Consider the following 17,966-nt stretch of genomic DNA (forward strand, 5'->3'; position numbering starts at 1 on the left):
CCTAATATGGGAAATAACTTTGCCATATCTAATCTGTTCAGGCCTTTTAACATTCGGAATGTTTCTATGAGATCCCCCCTCATTTTCCTGAACTCCAGGGAATACAGCCCAAGAGCTGCCAGATGTTCCTCATACAGTAACCCTTTCATTCCTGGAATCATTCTCGTGAATCTTCTATGAACCCTCTCCAATGTCAGTATATCCTTTCTAAAATAAGGAGCCCAAAACTGCACACAATACTCCAAGTGTGGTCTCATGAGTGCCTTATAGAGCCTCAACACCACATCCCTGCTCTTATATTCTATACTTCTAGAAACGAATGCCAACATTGTGTTTGCTTTCTTCACTACCGACTCAACCTGGAGTTTAACCTTTCTGCTGCCTCCCACCTTTCTTAAATAGCAGAGTAACATTTGCAATTTTCCAGTCATCCGGTACAATGCCAGAATCTATTGATTCTTAAAAGATCATTGTTAATGCCTCTCCAATCTCTCCAGCTACTTCCTTCAGCCCGAGCGTGCATTCCATCAGGTCCAGGAGATTTATCCACCCTCAGACCATTAAGCTTCCTGAGTCATAATTTTCACTGCACATACTTAACTTCTCTGACACTCTTGAATGTCCGGTATACTGCAGATGTCTTCCACTGTGAAGACTGATGCAAAATACGCATTCAGTTCTTCTGCCATCTCTGCGCCTCTCATTACAATATCTCCAGCGTCATTTTCTATTGGTCTTATATCTACCCTCAACTCTCTTTTACCCTTTAAATACTTAAAAAAACTTTTAGTATTTTCTTCGATATTAGTCACCAGCTTCCTTTCAGAATTCATCTTTTCCTTCCTAATGACCTTCTTAGTTTCCTTCTGCAAGTTTTTATAAGCTTCCCAATCCTCTATCTTCCCAGTGGCTTTAGCTTCCTTGTATGCCCTCTATTTTGCTTTTATTTTGACTCTGACTTCACTTGTCAGCCATGGTAGTGTCCTTCTTCCACTGGAAATTTTTTTCTTATTTTGAATACATCTGTCTTGCAAATAATTGAATAATTCACTTTGGTGTAATTATCAAATTTAAGTGTTTGAAATTGTACTTAATTTAACATTAAAAATAGTATTTTTCACTAAAATTTGCATTGCATCCTGGCCTTTTATACATTTCAAAGGAATATTCCACATTGATGCTCTGCCTTCTGCTGCCCAAATCCTCAACCAACACCATCTTTCTCCCTTCCATTAAGATATTCTTTTAAACCTAAAGATACAGAGAAACACAAAAAATGCTGGAGGAACTCAACTGGTCAGGCAGCATTTGTGAAAATGAATAGTCAACATTTTGGGCACTTCCTCTATTGCAATGTTTTCATGAATTTCGTAGAAAATATGTTCCAAATGTCAACACAAGGATGAACTGAAACCGATCTTGTCCCAAAAGTTGACAGTTTATTAATTTCCTCAAATACTGCCTGACCTGCTGAGTTCCTCCAGCATGTTGTGTGTGTTTCTTTAGAACCTGCTTCTTTTGTCTCCTATCCTGCTATGATTTCGGAAAATTTTATCAAATTTGATTTGAAAATGTTCTTGTGAAGAAACTTGGAAATTTTCATTATATTAAACGTAGGGCATAAATGCAAACTCTACTTTTTGTTGGTGTTGAATATAGCACAAGATACCACTCTAAAAATACTGTAGGTCGTTAATCCTTGGCTAAGAATCTATTAATGTTACAACTGAATTTACCAATACTTGTTTCAAAATAAATAGAATGCTCCCAATTATAAGACTTGGTTTGCAGTAGAGGAAAGTCTTTGTATAAACACATCTTGATGCCTAATTTTTAATCAGGAAAATATTGGTCACTTCTTGTATATTTCAGTACAACTGGGAAAATAAACCATGTCCTGCACTGGATACATTTAGTAGTCAGCTGGGACAAAACAAGAATGACTGTAAACACTACTCACAACTGCTGCTGCGTGGGGTCCAATAAAGGATTCAGAGCCTTACGCAGTTTATCAAGATTATATCTTCCAACATTGGCTTGGTTCCCTATCTTGTACCGACCTTCATCATCAGATGTATTTGGCACAAAATCTGGTCAAGGGAATATTAAAAGTTGTTTCATAGATATTAATAAAAACAGAATTAATAGTGAAAGAAAATATTTCCCCCTCCCACCATTTTTCCGCTACAGTTAAGTTGAAAAATATTTCCTTGGCTGCATAATACGTGTAGCACAAGTGATTTATTCAAACTTATAATGTCCATCCTCTAACGCTGCTTAAATGCTCACAATAATTTTGCTAAATTGTATTTTTATTTTCATTCCAGTTAACCCTCACAAGCAAGTCAATTAGAAATCAGTGAAAGCACGCTGGTACATTCAGATACCCAGATATCTTGGTCACATTTTTCTGCTTGAGTTCCATAACAAATGTCATGAACTTGATTCCAAAACTGAGGAGGGTACCAAGGTCTACTCTAAATCAATAATCAATGAACAATTGTTCACCATGCTTTAGGGAAAAATCCTAAAGTATAGGGTCCAATAAAGGATTCAAAGTGATGGTCAGGAATGGGAACAATTATACTGACTTTACTGCTATCAAAGCCAAAATGCATAACTATAGTATGTAAAACAGTGAAACATACAACAGTACTTTGTAAAGCAGACCAACTCCAATATTTTGTACATATACAAGTAAGATACATGTGTGATGCAGAGGCACAAAGCCTCACAAAGGTACAGTTTAACAGGTTTTCTATAATCAAGTTTAAAAGATACTTACTAGGATCATAGTCATCCATAAAACCAAATGGACCATAATCTATTGTAATAGAGAGTATACTAAAATTGTCTGTATTACACACACCTGAAAAACAAAATTCATGAAAAACACTGATCAGCAGATACATGAAGGGAATGTTTTGAGAATATATATCAGTACAAATCCCAAACAGTGACGGACAAAACCCAAAAGAAAGTTGGAATCACATCATGCGCCATTCATATATTTCTTTTAAGAAAATACCAGAACCCTTAGTTGAATTATGCTGGCAATCATTTTTAACATCATCATGACTGTTGTTCAGGTTTCTGTATTAAACTCTTTTGTAAACAGTGCTGCAATTTTCATTAGCCATAAGCACAATTCTGTACATTTGTCTAATTAGTCTGGCAGCCTTGGAACCTGACTGGTGCCAGACCACAGAACTTGCCCAAGACCATCTTTCTCTATAAAGGAGACATATTCTTTTTTAAAAGTAGACACTTCCCAGATCATACAATGTGCTAGAGGAGCTCCGAAGGTCAGGCAGCATCCATGGAGGATGTCAGCCCAAAATGTCGATTGTTTCATCCCATCCATAGAAGCTGGCTGACCTACTGAGCTTCTCCAGCACATCATGTGTATTGCTCTTGATTTCCAGCACCTGCAGCAACTCTTGTGTCTATGACTTCCCAGGTCATGCAAGCATTCAGAATTAGTCCATAATCCAAGGTTTCCATAAATTGGATATGCTATCAATTGAGATTACAGAAGTTGCACTGGTAGGTTAATTAGCTACTTATTAGTACAGATCTTAATTTAAGATCTTTCTTATAATTAGTTAATTAATATGAATGTGTACTAAAGAATTAAAACATCACGCATCACTGGAGTTGCTCGACCAAAGAACATCAGACCAGAATTCCAATCATTTTTTCCTAAAATTGAAATTCTAATTGTAATTCAAATTAAATTCAAACTTCAATTTTCTTCTACAATATACAATATTGGTTCCATCTAAATTTGTGCTGTGAAGAGAGAGAGCTGTGGTTTGAAAATTTCAGAAAATATAATACAATTTGAGGAAAATTCTTGGAAAAGATAGGAATAGAATGAGTTTTAATTTCCAAGCAACTGACTACTAGTTTGTTGACAGACCATAGCAATCAAATGAAATAACTGGTACCAGTCTTTAATGGGGAGGTATTGAATTAGTCAATTTACAAATACCAGCACCCAAGAATTAAAAAAATTATATTTAGCAAAAATAAAAGGCTTACAAGTTGGACAAGAGCTGAGGCTACTAGATCAGAAGTGTCTCAAGGCTTGTGAGAGAACACTTGTGTCTTGTGAAGGAGTCAGGAACAAACAAGAGAATAATGGAGAGATCAGGAAAGATCTAAAAGCTACAGAAAAATAGCAAAAGATTTAAAGACATTAAATAATTCCAGGAAGCTCTTAACCATCAGCCATCGTTTTCTACATGATGTTTTAAAAAGCACAGATTAGGTCACTATAAGCTAGCAGAAATCTCATAGATAATCAACAGAGAGACCCTGGCAGCAAGAGGTGAGGCATAGACTGAAACATTATCTGGATGGAACTATAAGCTAGTGGTGTACTTAGTATTAAGTTTTAAAGGATAGGGTGGCTTTAAGGATGTTACCTTAAGCACCCAATGATGTGATTGACAACTTTCTGAGCTCTCACAATAGATTGTCAGTTTGCTTCTGCTCAGTTGTCCACCCACAGTCACACAATGCTAGTACAGAAAAACAAGAATATTTTCATTCAATTAACTGAATGGCTTCTTTCTTCCATTTATAAATGTATGTGGACAGCATTCTGACATATATACAGATACCTTATTTTTGCACTATTCGGTATTATAACAATTCCAGAATTGAAATTTGGAGAATTAGTATAAATTTTAATGTACAGTATGATATACGAAGGTTCATCTGGCTGAGGGGTCTAAAACCAGAGAATCTGAGTCTCAGAATAAGGGATATGGGGAAAGAGCTTGAAATGAGCTATTTTACTTTGAAACAGAAAATCTGCTTTGATCTTGATGAATGGCAGAGATGGTATGAAGGGTCAAATGGCCTACTTCTCCACAATTTCTTTAGTTTTTATGTGTTTATATCAAAGATGAGATGTCAGGAATCTGGAAAAATCTATTACTTTTAAAGTAACCATTCAGTTTTATTACATCCATTTAGAACAACACAATGTTTTCGCTGCAACGCAAGATATATGGCAGTCCTCTCATATGACAGGTAAAGCACAGCAAGTGCAGATAATTCCGATGGTAAAAATATATTGCTCAGGCAAGCACAGAGGAGTGCTCAACATACCATAAGGACAATAGGGAATGGGGAATGCATTTAAAAAGCAGCAATAATTCCATGGTAGAGGCCAAAGAGGAAATAAAGACAATTTTAAGACCACTATGAAAGTGAATGTCCAAGATTTAGGAATTAATATATAGGTATTTTTACTGACTGGTTGGCCATGGAAAGAGATAAGAAACAAATGGCTCAGCAGATTCCCATTAACAATAGCAATATTCTGATGAGATACTGAAACACAGGGCCAGATAATGTGCATTATCTTCCACAACTTTAAAGATGCTGGCTTGGTAATCATGGTGTCAGACAACACATGTAAACCACACTACTTGACAGAAATTGGATGACCATATTCAAATATGATTGGAATCTAATATTAAGTCCTTATGTAGTGTACAAACCCAAAGCATTTTAACATTATAAATGTGGATATGCAGGCAGTACTGAAGTGTGTAAAGTGGACAATTCCCCAGCGCCTGACCAAATCTATTCTAGCAGGTAGTGAGAAGCAAGGGAAGAAATTATAGGGGTCCTGTCAGAGACTTTTGTACTATCCTTAGCCACGGTAGAGGCCCTGGAAAACTGGGGCTGCAAGGTCAAGCCAGAGAACAACAGGCTAGTGAGATAACATCAGTGGTGGGAAAATTACTAGAGGGGATTCTGAGAGAGAGTATCAATCTGCATTTGGAAAGGCAAGCACTGATTCAGGATAGTTAGCATGGCTTTAAGGATGGGAAGTGGTGTCTCACAAATCTTTTGAAGAGATGACCATGGCAATTTAAGAGTGCCAGGTTGTAGATGTTATCTACATAGACATTATCGTGCTTTTAACAAGCTCCTACGTGGTAGGCTTGGCCAGAAGGTCAAATCATATGGGACTTGGGGGGATTTAACAGATTGGATACAAAATTGGCTTTCGACTAGAAGTCAGAGAGTAGTAGTGGAGACTTCTGTCATTTGTCATATATCTTAATGATCTAGACAAGAAAGTAGATAACATGATTAGTAAGTTTGCAGATGACATCAAAATTGTTGGTGTGGTGGGCAGTGAAGAAGGTTCCAACAGGATCTACATCAATTGGGAAAGTGGACAAATTAATTTAACTCAAACAAGTGAAAAGTGACGCATTTTGGGAAGTTAAACCAAAACAAGACAAACACTGAATTACAGGAGAGGGTGTTGTAGAACAAAGGGACCAAAGGCTACAAGCACACAGTTCCCTGAAATTGGCAACACGGGTAGACAAAATAGTGATGAATAGTAGGCTAACCTTCACTGAATGGGACAGTGAGAATAAGAGTTGTTATGTCACATTATTGCTGTATAAGTCATTGGTGAGATCACATCTGCAATATAATTCTGGCTGCCATACCATAGGAAGGTTGTAATTAAGCTAGAGAGGATGCAGAAAAGAGTCACAAAGATGCTGCAGGGATTGGAGGGCTAAAGTTATGAAAAGAGGCTGGACTGTTTTTCATGGAGCAAAGGAGCAAAAGGGTGGCTTAAAGATATTTAGAATATCATGAGGGGCACAGACATGACTGTCACATTTTTCCCAGGGTAGGAAAATCTTCAACTACCGGGCATAGGTTTAAGGTGAGATGAGAAAGATTTAAAAGCAACCTGAGAGGCAAGTTTTTTTACTTTGGTAGGACCAACCAGGGTAGGTCTTACACAGTGAATGATCGGGTAGAATGAAGGGATCTGGCAAAACAGGTCCATAATTAAATTGGTGTCACAGCTTGATAGAGTTGCAAAGAAAGCTTTAGGCACATTGACCTTCCAAATCAAAGTACAGAGTACAGGAGATGGGATGATATGTCGAAATTGTGTAAGACATTGATGTGGCATAATTTGGAATATTGTGTGCAGTTTTAGTCATCTACCTACAGGAAAGATGTAAATAAGGTTGAAAGGGTATTGAGAAAATATACAAGGATGTTGATGGATCTGGAGGACCTGAGTTATAAGGAAAGATTGAATAGGTTACGACACTATTCCTTGGAACGTAGAAGACTAGGGGGAGATTTGATAGAGGTATACACAATTATGAGGGGTATAGATAGGATGAATACAAGCAGACCTTTTCCACTTAAGTTGTGTGGGACTACAACCAAAGGTCATGGGTGAAGGGTGAAAGCTGAAAAGTTTAAGGGGAACATGAGGGGAAAACTTCTTCACTCAGAGGGTCATGAAAGTATGGAACTAGCTGCCAGCACAAGTAGTGCATGCGAGCTCGATTTCAATGTTTAAGGAAAGTTTGGGTGGTACATGGATGGTAGGGATAGAGAGGTCAATACAGGTCGACGGGAACAGTCAGTTTGAATGGTTCGGCTTGGCTAGGTGGGCCAAAGGGCCTGTTTCTGTGCTATACTGTCTATGACCTCTACAGAATATGATGGGTATATGACGTAACTAAAATTAACATGTTTTAAACGACATTATGACAGGTTCAGGGACCATAAATGCTTACAGGAAAACAGGTCAAATGCAAGAAGTCAAAAAGTACTACTTGGGCTGAAAGGCCTTTTCCATGTTGTGTAGCTCATGACTCCATGAGAGATTGTTAGATTTTTAAGTCGCCTGGGAAATATGAAGTAAGAACATTTGTTTCCTTCTCTATTGTTTGTGTTAGATATGTTTAGTTAGTCCAACAGAGGAGCTGTCCACAGAAATCAGATGATTGTTGGAAAGTTCAAAACAGAAATCAGTTAAAAATCAGAACAAGCAAGAGAATAGGATATGAGGCCTCCTGCAGTATGCTCAAAGTTTTAGATGAATATTAGATTAGAAGAAAGGTGTGCCAAAAGTGGTAGGAAAGAACAACTGAAGGATTGCAAACAGTGTTGCAGAATTGGGGGATTGTTTGGAGAACTGCCAAATAAACAGATAACTTCGGCAACACACACAAAATACTGGAAGAACTCAGCAGGCCAAGCAGCATCTATGGAAGAAACTAAGTTGACATTTCAGGCCAAAACCCTTCGGCAGGACTGGAGAAAAATTGTTGAGGCGTAGATTTGAAAGGTGGTGGAGGGGTGAAAGAAACGCCAGGTAATAGGTGAAACTTGGAGGGGAAGGGATGAAGCAAAGAGCTAGTAAGTTGATTGAAGAAAGAGACAGAAGGTCATAGAAGAAAGAAAAAAGAGCCGGGGTGGGAGGAGCACCAAAGGGAGGCAATGGGCTGGCAAGAAAATAACATGAGAGAGGGACAAGCGGATGGGGAATGGTAAAAGGGGGGGGGACATTACTGGAAGTTTGAGAAATTGATATTCATGCCATCAGGTTGGAGGCTACTCAAATGAAATACAAGTTGTATTCCATTTCCCATCCCCTTGTCCCTCTCTCACGTTATCACCATTCCCCATCCCCTTGCCCTTCTCATATTATCACCATTCCCCATCCCCTTGTCCCTCTCTCATATTATCACCATTTCCCATCCCCTTGTCCCTCTCATGTTATCACCATTCCCCATCCCCTTGTCCCTCTCTCATGTTATCACCATTCTCCATCCCCTTGTCACTCTCTCAGATTATCACCATTCCCCATCCCCTTGTCCCTCTCTCATGTTATCACCATTCCCCATCCCCTTGTCCCTCTATCACATTATCACCATTCCCCATCCCCTTGTCCCTCTATCACATTATCACCATTCCCCATCCCCTTGTCCCTCTCTCATGTTATCACCATTTCCCATCCCCTTGTCCCCCTCTCATGTTATCACCATTTCCCATCCCCTTGTCCCTCTCTCATGTTATCACCATTTCCCATCCCCTTGTCCCTCTCTCACGTTATCACCATTCCCCATCCCCTTGCCCCTCTCATATTATCACCATTCCCCATCCCCTTGTCCCTCTCTCATGTTATCACCATTCCCCATCCCCTTGTCCCTCTCTCATATTATCACCATTTCCCATCCCCTTGTCCCTCTCATGTTATCACCATTCCCCATTCCCTTGTCCCTCTCTCATGTTATCACCATTCCCCATCCTCTTGTCACTCTCTCAGATTATCACCATTCCCCATCCCCTTGTCCCTCTCTCATGTTATTACCATTCCCCATCCCCTTGTCCCTCTCTCAGGTTATCACCATTCCCCATCCCCTTGTCCCTCTCTCATGTTATCACCATTTCCCATCCCCTTGTCCCCCTCTCATGTTATCACCATTTCCCATCCCCTTGTCCCTCTCTCATGTTATCACCATTCCCCATCCCCTTGTCCCTCTCTCATGTTATCACCATTCCCCATCCCCTTGTCCCTCTCTCATGTTATCAGCATTTCCCATCCCCTTGTCCCTCTCATGTTATCAGCATTTCCCATCCCCTTGTCCCTCTCATGTTATCACCATTTCCCATCCCCTTGTCCCTCTCTCATGTTATCACCATTCCCCATCCCCTTGTCCCTCTCTCATGTTATCACCATTCCCCATCCCCTTGTCCCTCTCTCATGTTATCACCATTCCCCATCCCCTTGTCCCTCTCTCATGTTATCACCATTCCCCATCCCCTTGTCCCTCTCATGTTATCACCATTTCCCATCCCCTTGTCCCTCTCATGTTATCACCATTCCCCATCCCCTTGTCCCTCTCTCATGTTATCACCATTTCCCATCCCCTTGTCCCTCTCATGTTATCACCATTCCCCATCCCCTTGTCCCCCTCTCATGTTATCACCATTTCCCATCCCCTTGTCCCTCTCTCATGTTATCACTGTTCCCCATCCCCTTGTCCCTCTCTCATGTTATCACCATTTCCCATCCCCTTGTCCGTCTCTCATGTTATCACTGTTCCCCATCCCCTTGTCCCTCTCTCATGTTATCACCATTCCCCATCCCCTTGTCCCTCTCTCATGTTATCACCATTTCCCATCCCCTTGTCCCTCTCATGTTATCACCATTCCCCATCCCCTTGTCCCTCTCTCATGTTATCAGCATTTCCCATCCCCTTGTCCCTCTCATGTTATCACCATTTCCCATCCCCTTGTCCCTCTCATGTTATCACCATTTCCCATCCCCTTGTCCCTCTCTCATGTTATCACCATTCCCCATCCCCTTGTCCCTCTCTCATGTTATCACCATTCCCCATCCCCTTGTCCCTCTCTCATGTTATCACCATTCCCCATCCCCTTGTCCCTCTCATGTTATCACCATTTCCCATCCCCTTGTCCCTCTCATGTTATCACCATTCCCCATCCCCTTGTCCCTCTCATGTTATCACCATTTCCCATTCCCCTTGTCCCTCTCTCATGTTATCACCATTTCCCATCCCCTTGTCCCTCTCTCATATTATCCCCTTGCCCGCCCATCGCCTCCCTCTGGTGGTCCTTCCTCATCCCTTTTTTCTTCCTTCCATGGCCTTCTGTCTCTTTCACCAATCAACTTCCTAGCTCTTTGCTTCATCCCTCCCCCTCCAAGTTCCACCTTATCACCTGGTGTTTCAAATCTACTCCTCAGCTTTTTTTCTCCAGTCCTACCAAAGGGTTTTGGCCCAAAATGTCGACTGTACTTTTTTTTCCATAGATGCTGCCTGGCCTGCTGAGTTCCTCCAGCATTTGTGTGTGTTGCTCAGATTTCCAGCATCTGCAGATTTTCTCGTTTGTCATTAGATAACTTTGGCATATTACTGCAGCTGATGCTGAGGGTGCAAATGAACAGCAGTGCAAATGGCATTCTGATTTTCTGAGATTTAGTAACATACTGAGAGAGTCTGAAGAATTGAAAGTAATTGGTCTTTCCAGTGAACATTTTAACATCTCACAGCAGAATATCAATAAGCTCAAAAGTATTCTGTTTCAGCTAAACCTGTTATTGATGCAAATCTCTGAATAGTTTGACTGGTGCTTTAGATAATATGTCATACCATGTGCAAATCCTACTGACATCCAATGTGCAATGAGATACGAGGTATCAGTAACAACTTGAGAGAAAAACTCCTGTAATAATAAAGTGATGAGAAGAAAAATTGTAGTTAAATTTTTGGTAAGAAAACCAAAATATTTCAATATTGTTAAATATTACATAAATTACCAATTCTATCAATTATGCAATGACATTATGTATCATAAAACATACCAGATATTTGTCTGAACTGGTCACATTTATCAAAGGAAAATGTTGCTCAATAATAAAGTCCGCCAATTTCCTTGGGGGAGAAAAGAATAATGTATGTGAAACCACAAGAGTAAAACAAAAATTGTGATAAAACATAAGAACAATATGGGCTTTTGCACAAGTAAAGTGGTGGTTGGACTTGGAAATAATTGACTCAACAACGGCCTTTAAAATGCTACTGAATGAATATCTGAATGAGAACAAAAGTGTAGGAATGTGAGGAATGTAGCATGGAAGAATCAAATAGGATTGCCTTTGAAAAAAACTGACAAGTGTCAATGGCCTGCATGGCATCCCTCCATGCTGCATCATTCTATGATTCTCTGAAATAAATCTCAATGCCGTCTCTAAAATAAAAGGAAGAGCAAGGCCAAAGTAAAACTATCCTACCACATCTTTAAAGAACACATCAGTGTTACTTCAGTAGAAAAGCAAATCACTTTACATGGTATAAGATAGCGGTTAAAATAGCTAATGCTATATGATAGCAGTTAAAATAGCTAATGCTATATGATAGCGGTTAAAATAGCTAATGCTATATGATAGCGGTTAAAATAGCTAATGCTATATGATAGCGGTTAAAATAGCTAAGGCAAAAAAAAACTATAACAGATAGAAAAATGATCATGCTGACTATTCCTCTAAAGAGCAGCATGAGTGAAAGATCATACAGTACTGTGCAAAATACATATACAGTGGCATGAAAAGTTTAGGCACCCCGGTCAAAATTTCTGTTACTGTGAATAGCTAAGCGAGTAAAAGATGAACTGATTTCCAAAAGGCATGAAGCTAAAGATGACACATTCATTTAATATTTTAAGCAAGAACACTTTTTTTATTTTCAGAGATTAAGGGAGCTAGGGCTTTACTCTTTGGAGAGAAGGAGGAGGAGAGGAGACATGATAGAGGTGTACAAGATGATAAGAGGAATAGATAGAGTGGATAGCCAGTGCCTCTTCCCCAGGGCACCACTGCTCAATACAAGAGGACATGGCTTTAAGGTAAGGGGTGGGAAGTTCAATGGGGATATTAGAGGAAGGTTTTTTACTCAGAGAGTGCTTGGTGTGTGGAATGCACTGCCTGAGTCAGTGGTGGAGGCAGATACACTAGTGAAGTTTAAGAGACCACTAGACAGGTATATGGAGGAACTTAAGGTGGGGGCTTATATGGGAGGCAGGGTTTGAGGGTCGGCACAACATTGTGGGCTGAAGGGCCTGTACTGTGCTGTACTATTCTATGTTCTATATTTCCATCTTTTACAGTTTCAAAATAACAAAAAAGGAAAAGGGCCTGAAGCAAAAGTTTGGGCACCTTGCATGGCAGTACTTAGTAACACCCCCTTTGGCAAGTATCACAGCTTGTAAACGCTTTTAGTAGCCAGTCTTTCAATTCTTGTTTGGGGGATTTTCGCCCATTCTTCCTTGAAAAAGGCTTCCAGTTCTGTGAGATTCTTGGGCCGTCTTGCATGCTCTGCTCTTTTGAGGTCTATCCACAGATTCTCAATGATGTTTAGGTCGGGGGACTGTGAGGGCCATGGCAAAACCTTCAGCTTGCGCCTCTTGAGGTAGTCCATTGTGGATTTTGAGGTGTGTTTATGTTCATTATCCTGTTGTAGAAGCCATCCTCTTTTCATCTTCGGCTTTTTTACAGATGGTGTGATGTTTGCTTCCAGAATTTGCTGGTATTTAATTCAATTCATTCTTTCCTCCACCAGTAAATTTTCCCTGTGCCACTGGCTGCAACACAAGCCCAAAGCATGATCGATCTACCCCTGTGCTTAACAGTTGGAGAGGGGTTCTTTTCATGAAATTCTGCACCCTTTTTTCTCCAAATATACCTTCACTCATTGCGGCCAAAAAGTTCTATTCAAAAGGTTCAAAGGAACATCTAAACAAGCCTGGTGCATTTTAGAAACAAGTCCTATGGACTGATGAAGTTAAAATAGAACATTTTGGCCTCAATGTACAAAGGTATGTTTGGAGAAAAAAGGGTGCAGAATTTCATGAAAAGAACCCCTCTCCAACTGTTAAGCACGGGGGTTAGATCGATCATGCTTTGGACTTGTGTTGCAGCCAGTGGCACAGGGAATATTTACTGGCAGAGGGAAGAATAAATTCAATTAAATACCAGCAAATTCTGGAAGCAAACATCATACTGTCTGTAAAAAAAAGTCGAAGTTGAAAAGAGGATGGCTTCTACAACAGGATAATGAACATAAACACACCTCAATATCCACAAATAACTACCTCAAGAGGCACAAGCTGAAGGTTTTGCCGTGGCCCTCACAGTCCCCTGACCTAAACATTATCGAGAATCTGTGGATAGACCTCAAAAGAGCAGTGCATGCAAGGCGGCCCAAGAATCTCACAGAACTGGAAGCCTTTTGCAAGGAAGAATGGGCGAAAATCCCCCAAACAAGAATTGAAAGACTCTTAGGTGGCTACAAAAAGCATTTATAAGCTGTGATACTTGCCAAAGGGGGTGCTACTAAGTATTGCCATGCAGGGTACCCAAACTTTTCCTTCGGGCCCTTTTCCTTTTTTGTTATTTTGAAACAGTAAAAGATGGAAATAAAAGTTTTCTTGCTTAAAATATTAAAGAAATTTGTCAACTTTAACTTCATGCCTTTTGGAAATCAGTTCATCTTTTACTCGCTCAGCTATTCACAGTAACAGAAATTTTGACCAGGGGTGCCCAAACTTTTGCATGTCACTGTACTTGGCTACAGGAGGGAATGTGATATGTGAGGGGGAAAGCGCTAGAGAGAAAATCCCATGGACAAAAAGGGAAATTTACCAAGAGATATGCGCAAATCACTCTAATTCAATTTCACTTCATTTTTCAAATGAGAGTGCTGCTGCCTAAACAAACTTGTATTCCAGTTTCCTTCATCAACCAAGGATTAGAATTTGAGATTAGAATGCTGGAACTGTATAAACATCACATAAATTGATGTTTTTTTTTACCAGAGTAGTAACCCAACTAAGAACAATAAACTAGCCACATTTTGCGATTTCGAAGTATTTTTTCCCAGTCAAATACTCTAAATTTGCAGTATGCCTAACAAATGAAATTTTGAGATAATGTCACAAAATGAATGCTTAACATGAAAGTTTTCATTAATTCATTCAGCAAGTGGTACACATACAAATTGAGCTGCCAGAGAAATAGTTGAGGTAGATCCAATAACAATATTTAAAAGACATTTAGATAAGTACAGGAAGGGCTTAGAGGGATATGGGGCAAATGGAGGCAAATGGGACTAGCTTAGGTGACACGGGCAAGTTGATCAGAAGTGCCTGTTTACTCTTATGATATTAATTGCTACTTTAGTTAACCTTTAAGTTTACTCTATGATTTTAATTGCAACAATTAATTGTCCAAACATATTATTTATCTTTAATTCACCCATTTTAAAGATCTAATTTAAACAACAAATGCAACAGAATTAACTCGAAAGGATTTTGACCAAATGCAAATAGAGTCAGATGCACAAATGAGAGAAAACAGTTAATTTAAGAACATATTATGGGGAACAAAGAATTAGATAGATCTGCTGATTCATGGAAAGTACAGGTGAATTTTTTGAGCGAGATTATAGTAATTTTGAAAAGAGTGACCCCATTTTCTCTTCCTGTACTTTTTGTGTGAAAAATTGTTATGCAAAAAGGACAGAAAACAGGAATACAGAAACTGTTACTGTATCTCTGCCCCTTTGCACATGCTGTATACTTATGCTTAGTCTGAGCAACGGAGAGAAACTTCCCTCAAAACAAGTCAGTACATGAAGATTCCATAGAAGTAATGTAACATGTAACTAATATTTGAGAGGTCTCTAGCGAGGCAGCCAACTAGTTATGGGAGTTCAATTCAACTGCTTTGAATACTGCAGAGCTAAATTGAACTCTGGCAACTTTGTGACTGTTTCCATCAAAGAGTTGCATTATTTGATTGGCCATTGAATTTTCAAACTGGTCCCTGCCCAGGACATTTAAATCAGTTGAACCAAGGCAAACCAAGGTTCAGGACAGATCAAGTGTCTGAAAAGTTCACAGACTCTGGAATAGGTAAAGGAAAATTAACATGCACATATATAACTGAGAAACAGGTATCACATCACATATTCACTGGATAAACTGCCCTATTTTAACTAACTGCCACCTGCCAAACTAATCTAGTTTAAGTAACACACACAAAATGCTGGAGGAACTCAGCAAGTCAGGCAGCCATCTATGGAAATGAATAAACACTCAACGTTTCGGGCCAAGACCCTTCACAGTCCTGAAGGGTCCAAAACACTGATTGTCTCACCTGCTGAGTTCCTCCAGCATTTTCCAGTATCTGCACACATTCTCATATTTATAAGCTAGCTTTATGTGGCATGAAAAAAATACAATGGCTACTTAGCCACTGAAAATTCAACATGGCTGCAAAAATTATTAAAATTACCTTAGCAGTTCAATCTCTCCAGAGTAAGCTAAAATTTCCAGTGATCCAAAGCGAAACCATGATTTAGCAACACGAAGAACTATTGCACCTTGAAGAGTATAATAAACACAATAAAATCATATAATCCACTCTATCTTAATGTGATGTGAATTTATTTTCAGTTTGTTTGAAATTACAGATTAGTGTATTAGCTTAAAATGTGCACCTTTTTCATTCTTCACATTTCCATTGTAGAACTGATCCCTTTTTACATCATCATTGCTTAAAACAATACTGTAGAAAAAGTGGCAACAAAAAAATTTAAGTTCAAGATCATCTAAGTAATTTATATCTAGGCTAGAGAAATAATTCATAAAAATTACAAATTACTTAAATCAACAGCATTACTGTCAATTTTTGAAAAGGTAATCACTAACCTTTTTTAAAATCACAAGATAAAATACAGAGGAAAACGTAGTGAATGTGAATAAGATTCAAGTGAAATACAGAAATCCTTGTGGTGAGACAAGTAATTCTTTTCCACAGTGATCACTTCTGGAAATGAATTGAAAGTGAACCAAAAACTATACAATAGTGGAAAACAATGTAAATTAAATTTTAAAAAAATAGAAATATTTGGCAACACTCAGCAGATCAAGCATCTAGATAAAAGAGATATTAATCTTCTCTCGGAACAATCAGAGATAAACAAATTTGAACTGTTTTTTTGAATATCTACCTGGCTGCTCTGCTGGTAGGGATTCCAAGATAATTCAGGGCCTCACTACAAAGAAATTCTCTTAATGATGAGCGTAGAACAGCACGACCATCACCATCCCTGGAAAACAATATTTCAATCAAGAAAAAGCAGTACTAATTAAAAGTAAGTTTTACTGAGTGAAAATATGTCAATGTTACCGAGAATACGGAGTCTTCCCAGAGCCTTTTAGTTGGAGCTCCCATCTTGTACCATACCTATAAAAAGACAACTGATTTGTAATAAATTACCATATTAATTATGTCGCTTCTAACAATTTTAGTATTGATAATTAATTTATTAAATTGAATTACTTGATTCACTATAGTTCCCCAGTAATGGAAACTTAATTGTTAGAAATATTCTTTTACATTTATGGAACATGTTACATGTCTTCATTTCAATTCATTATTTGATCAGTAACTATGTCATTATGTTGTCATTTGCAAAATGTACGATGCTTTCCAAAAACATCATATGCAAAACTGAAAATGAGATTTTATTTCTTCATTCATTTTATGATGCATCTAGTGGAAAAAAACCTGCTGACCAGCATAATCTTTCAGCAACAATTGTCACAATCCATCACTCAGGAGGTGACACAGTAGTGTGATGGTGGCAGGAGAGTACAGCTATATAGATGCTGCCTAACACTTCCAGCAAACTAAATTCACATAAATGAGTATTACAAACAGTGATTTTGATTAGTTTAACTGAATTTTTTTGTTTATGAATCATATGCTCCTTTGCTCACAGTACAGCCCAAAAAACAGGGAAAATTGTAAAGCATGAAAAACTAAAAACTAAAAATTCAATAGCTGAAATGTCAAAAGTATTAATGCCCCTTTGCTCGGTACTTAGTTGAACCACCACTCCCAGCTATTACAGATGTTAGTCTTTTCGAATAAGTCTCTATAAGCTTTGCACAATGTGATGGATAAAAATTTGCTCATTCCTTCTTCCAAATTTGCTCAAGCTGTGCCAGATTAGTTGGAAAGCAATGGTGGACAGCAATCTTGAGGTTTTGTCAGTGATGTTCGATAGGCTTAAAGTCAGGACTCTGACTGGGCCACTTGAGGGCATCAATTTTCTTCAACTGAAGCCACTCCATGTTTGCTCTGGCTATGTGCTTTGAGTCATTGTCCTGCTGAAAGAGGAACTTGCTCTCCAGTTTAAGATTTCTGGCAGACACCATCAGGTTTTTAATCAAGGATCTCTCTGTATTTACAAGCATTCATCTTCCCATGGTTCCTTAAGGTTGTTATAGCTGAGGTTGGTAAAGGGGACAAGTTCCCACCACCTATTAAATGCTCCCTATGGCATGCACTTCAAATAGCCTCTGACAACCAAGTCTAGCTCCTAGCCTTCACATGTGGCTTAGCTACTAAGCCTGGTAGAAACATTTCTATTGACAGGAGAAGGAGCAAAGGCAGACTACTGGTGCCTTAAAACCAGTCGCTTTGGGCAGATGGGGCTCATCGTCTGCAGTTGATAGCTCTCAAGGAGAAGGAAAACTCTGATCTCAGATCTCTCCTGCCTTGCAGCTGTACCTACTAA

At 39.0% G+C, this 17,966-nt stretch overlaps 1 protein-coding gene across 1 annotated transcript in view; it reads right to left on the reverse strand.

Annotated features, from left to right (window-relative positions):
* LOC134343635 (protein adenylyltransferase SelO-like) overlaps positions 1-17,966 on the reverse strand; it is an 80,163-nt gene that overhangs the window by 39,351 nt on the left and 22,846 nt on the right. Inside the window, exons 5-12 of the mRNA XM_063042398.1 lie at positions 16,571-16,627; positions 16,392-16,490; positions 15,879-15,946; positions 15,674-15,761; positions 11,186-11,255; positions 10,974-11,046; positions 2,786-2,869; positions 1,961-2,090 (exon numbers count right to left, since the gene is read on the reverse strand). Of these exons, the coding sequence (XP_062898468.1) occupies positions 1,961-2,090; positions 2,786-2,869; positions 10,974-11,046; positions 11,186-11,255; positions 15,674-15,761; positions 15,879-15,946; positions 16,392-16,490; positions 16,571-16,627 (669 nt within the window). The remainder of the gene's footprint in view (positions 1-1,960; positions 2,091-2,785; positions 2,870-10,973; positions 11,047-11,185; positions 11,256-15,673; positions 15,762-15,878; positions 15,947-16,391; positions 16,491-16,570; positions 16,628-17,966) is intronic.

Source organism: Mobula hypostoma, chromosome 3 (assembly GCF_963921235.1).
Source record: "Mobula hypostoma chromosome 3, sMobHyp1.1, whole genome shotgun sequence".
NCBI classification, from domain to species: Eukaryota; Metazoa; Chordata; class Chondrichthyes; order Myliobatiformes; family Myliobatidae; genus Mobula; species Mobula hypostoma.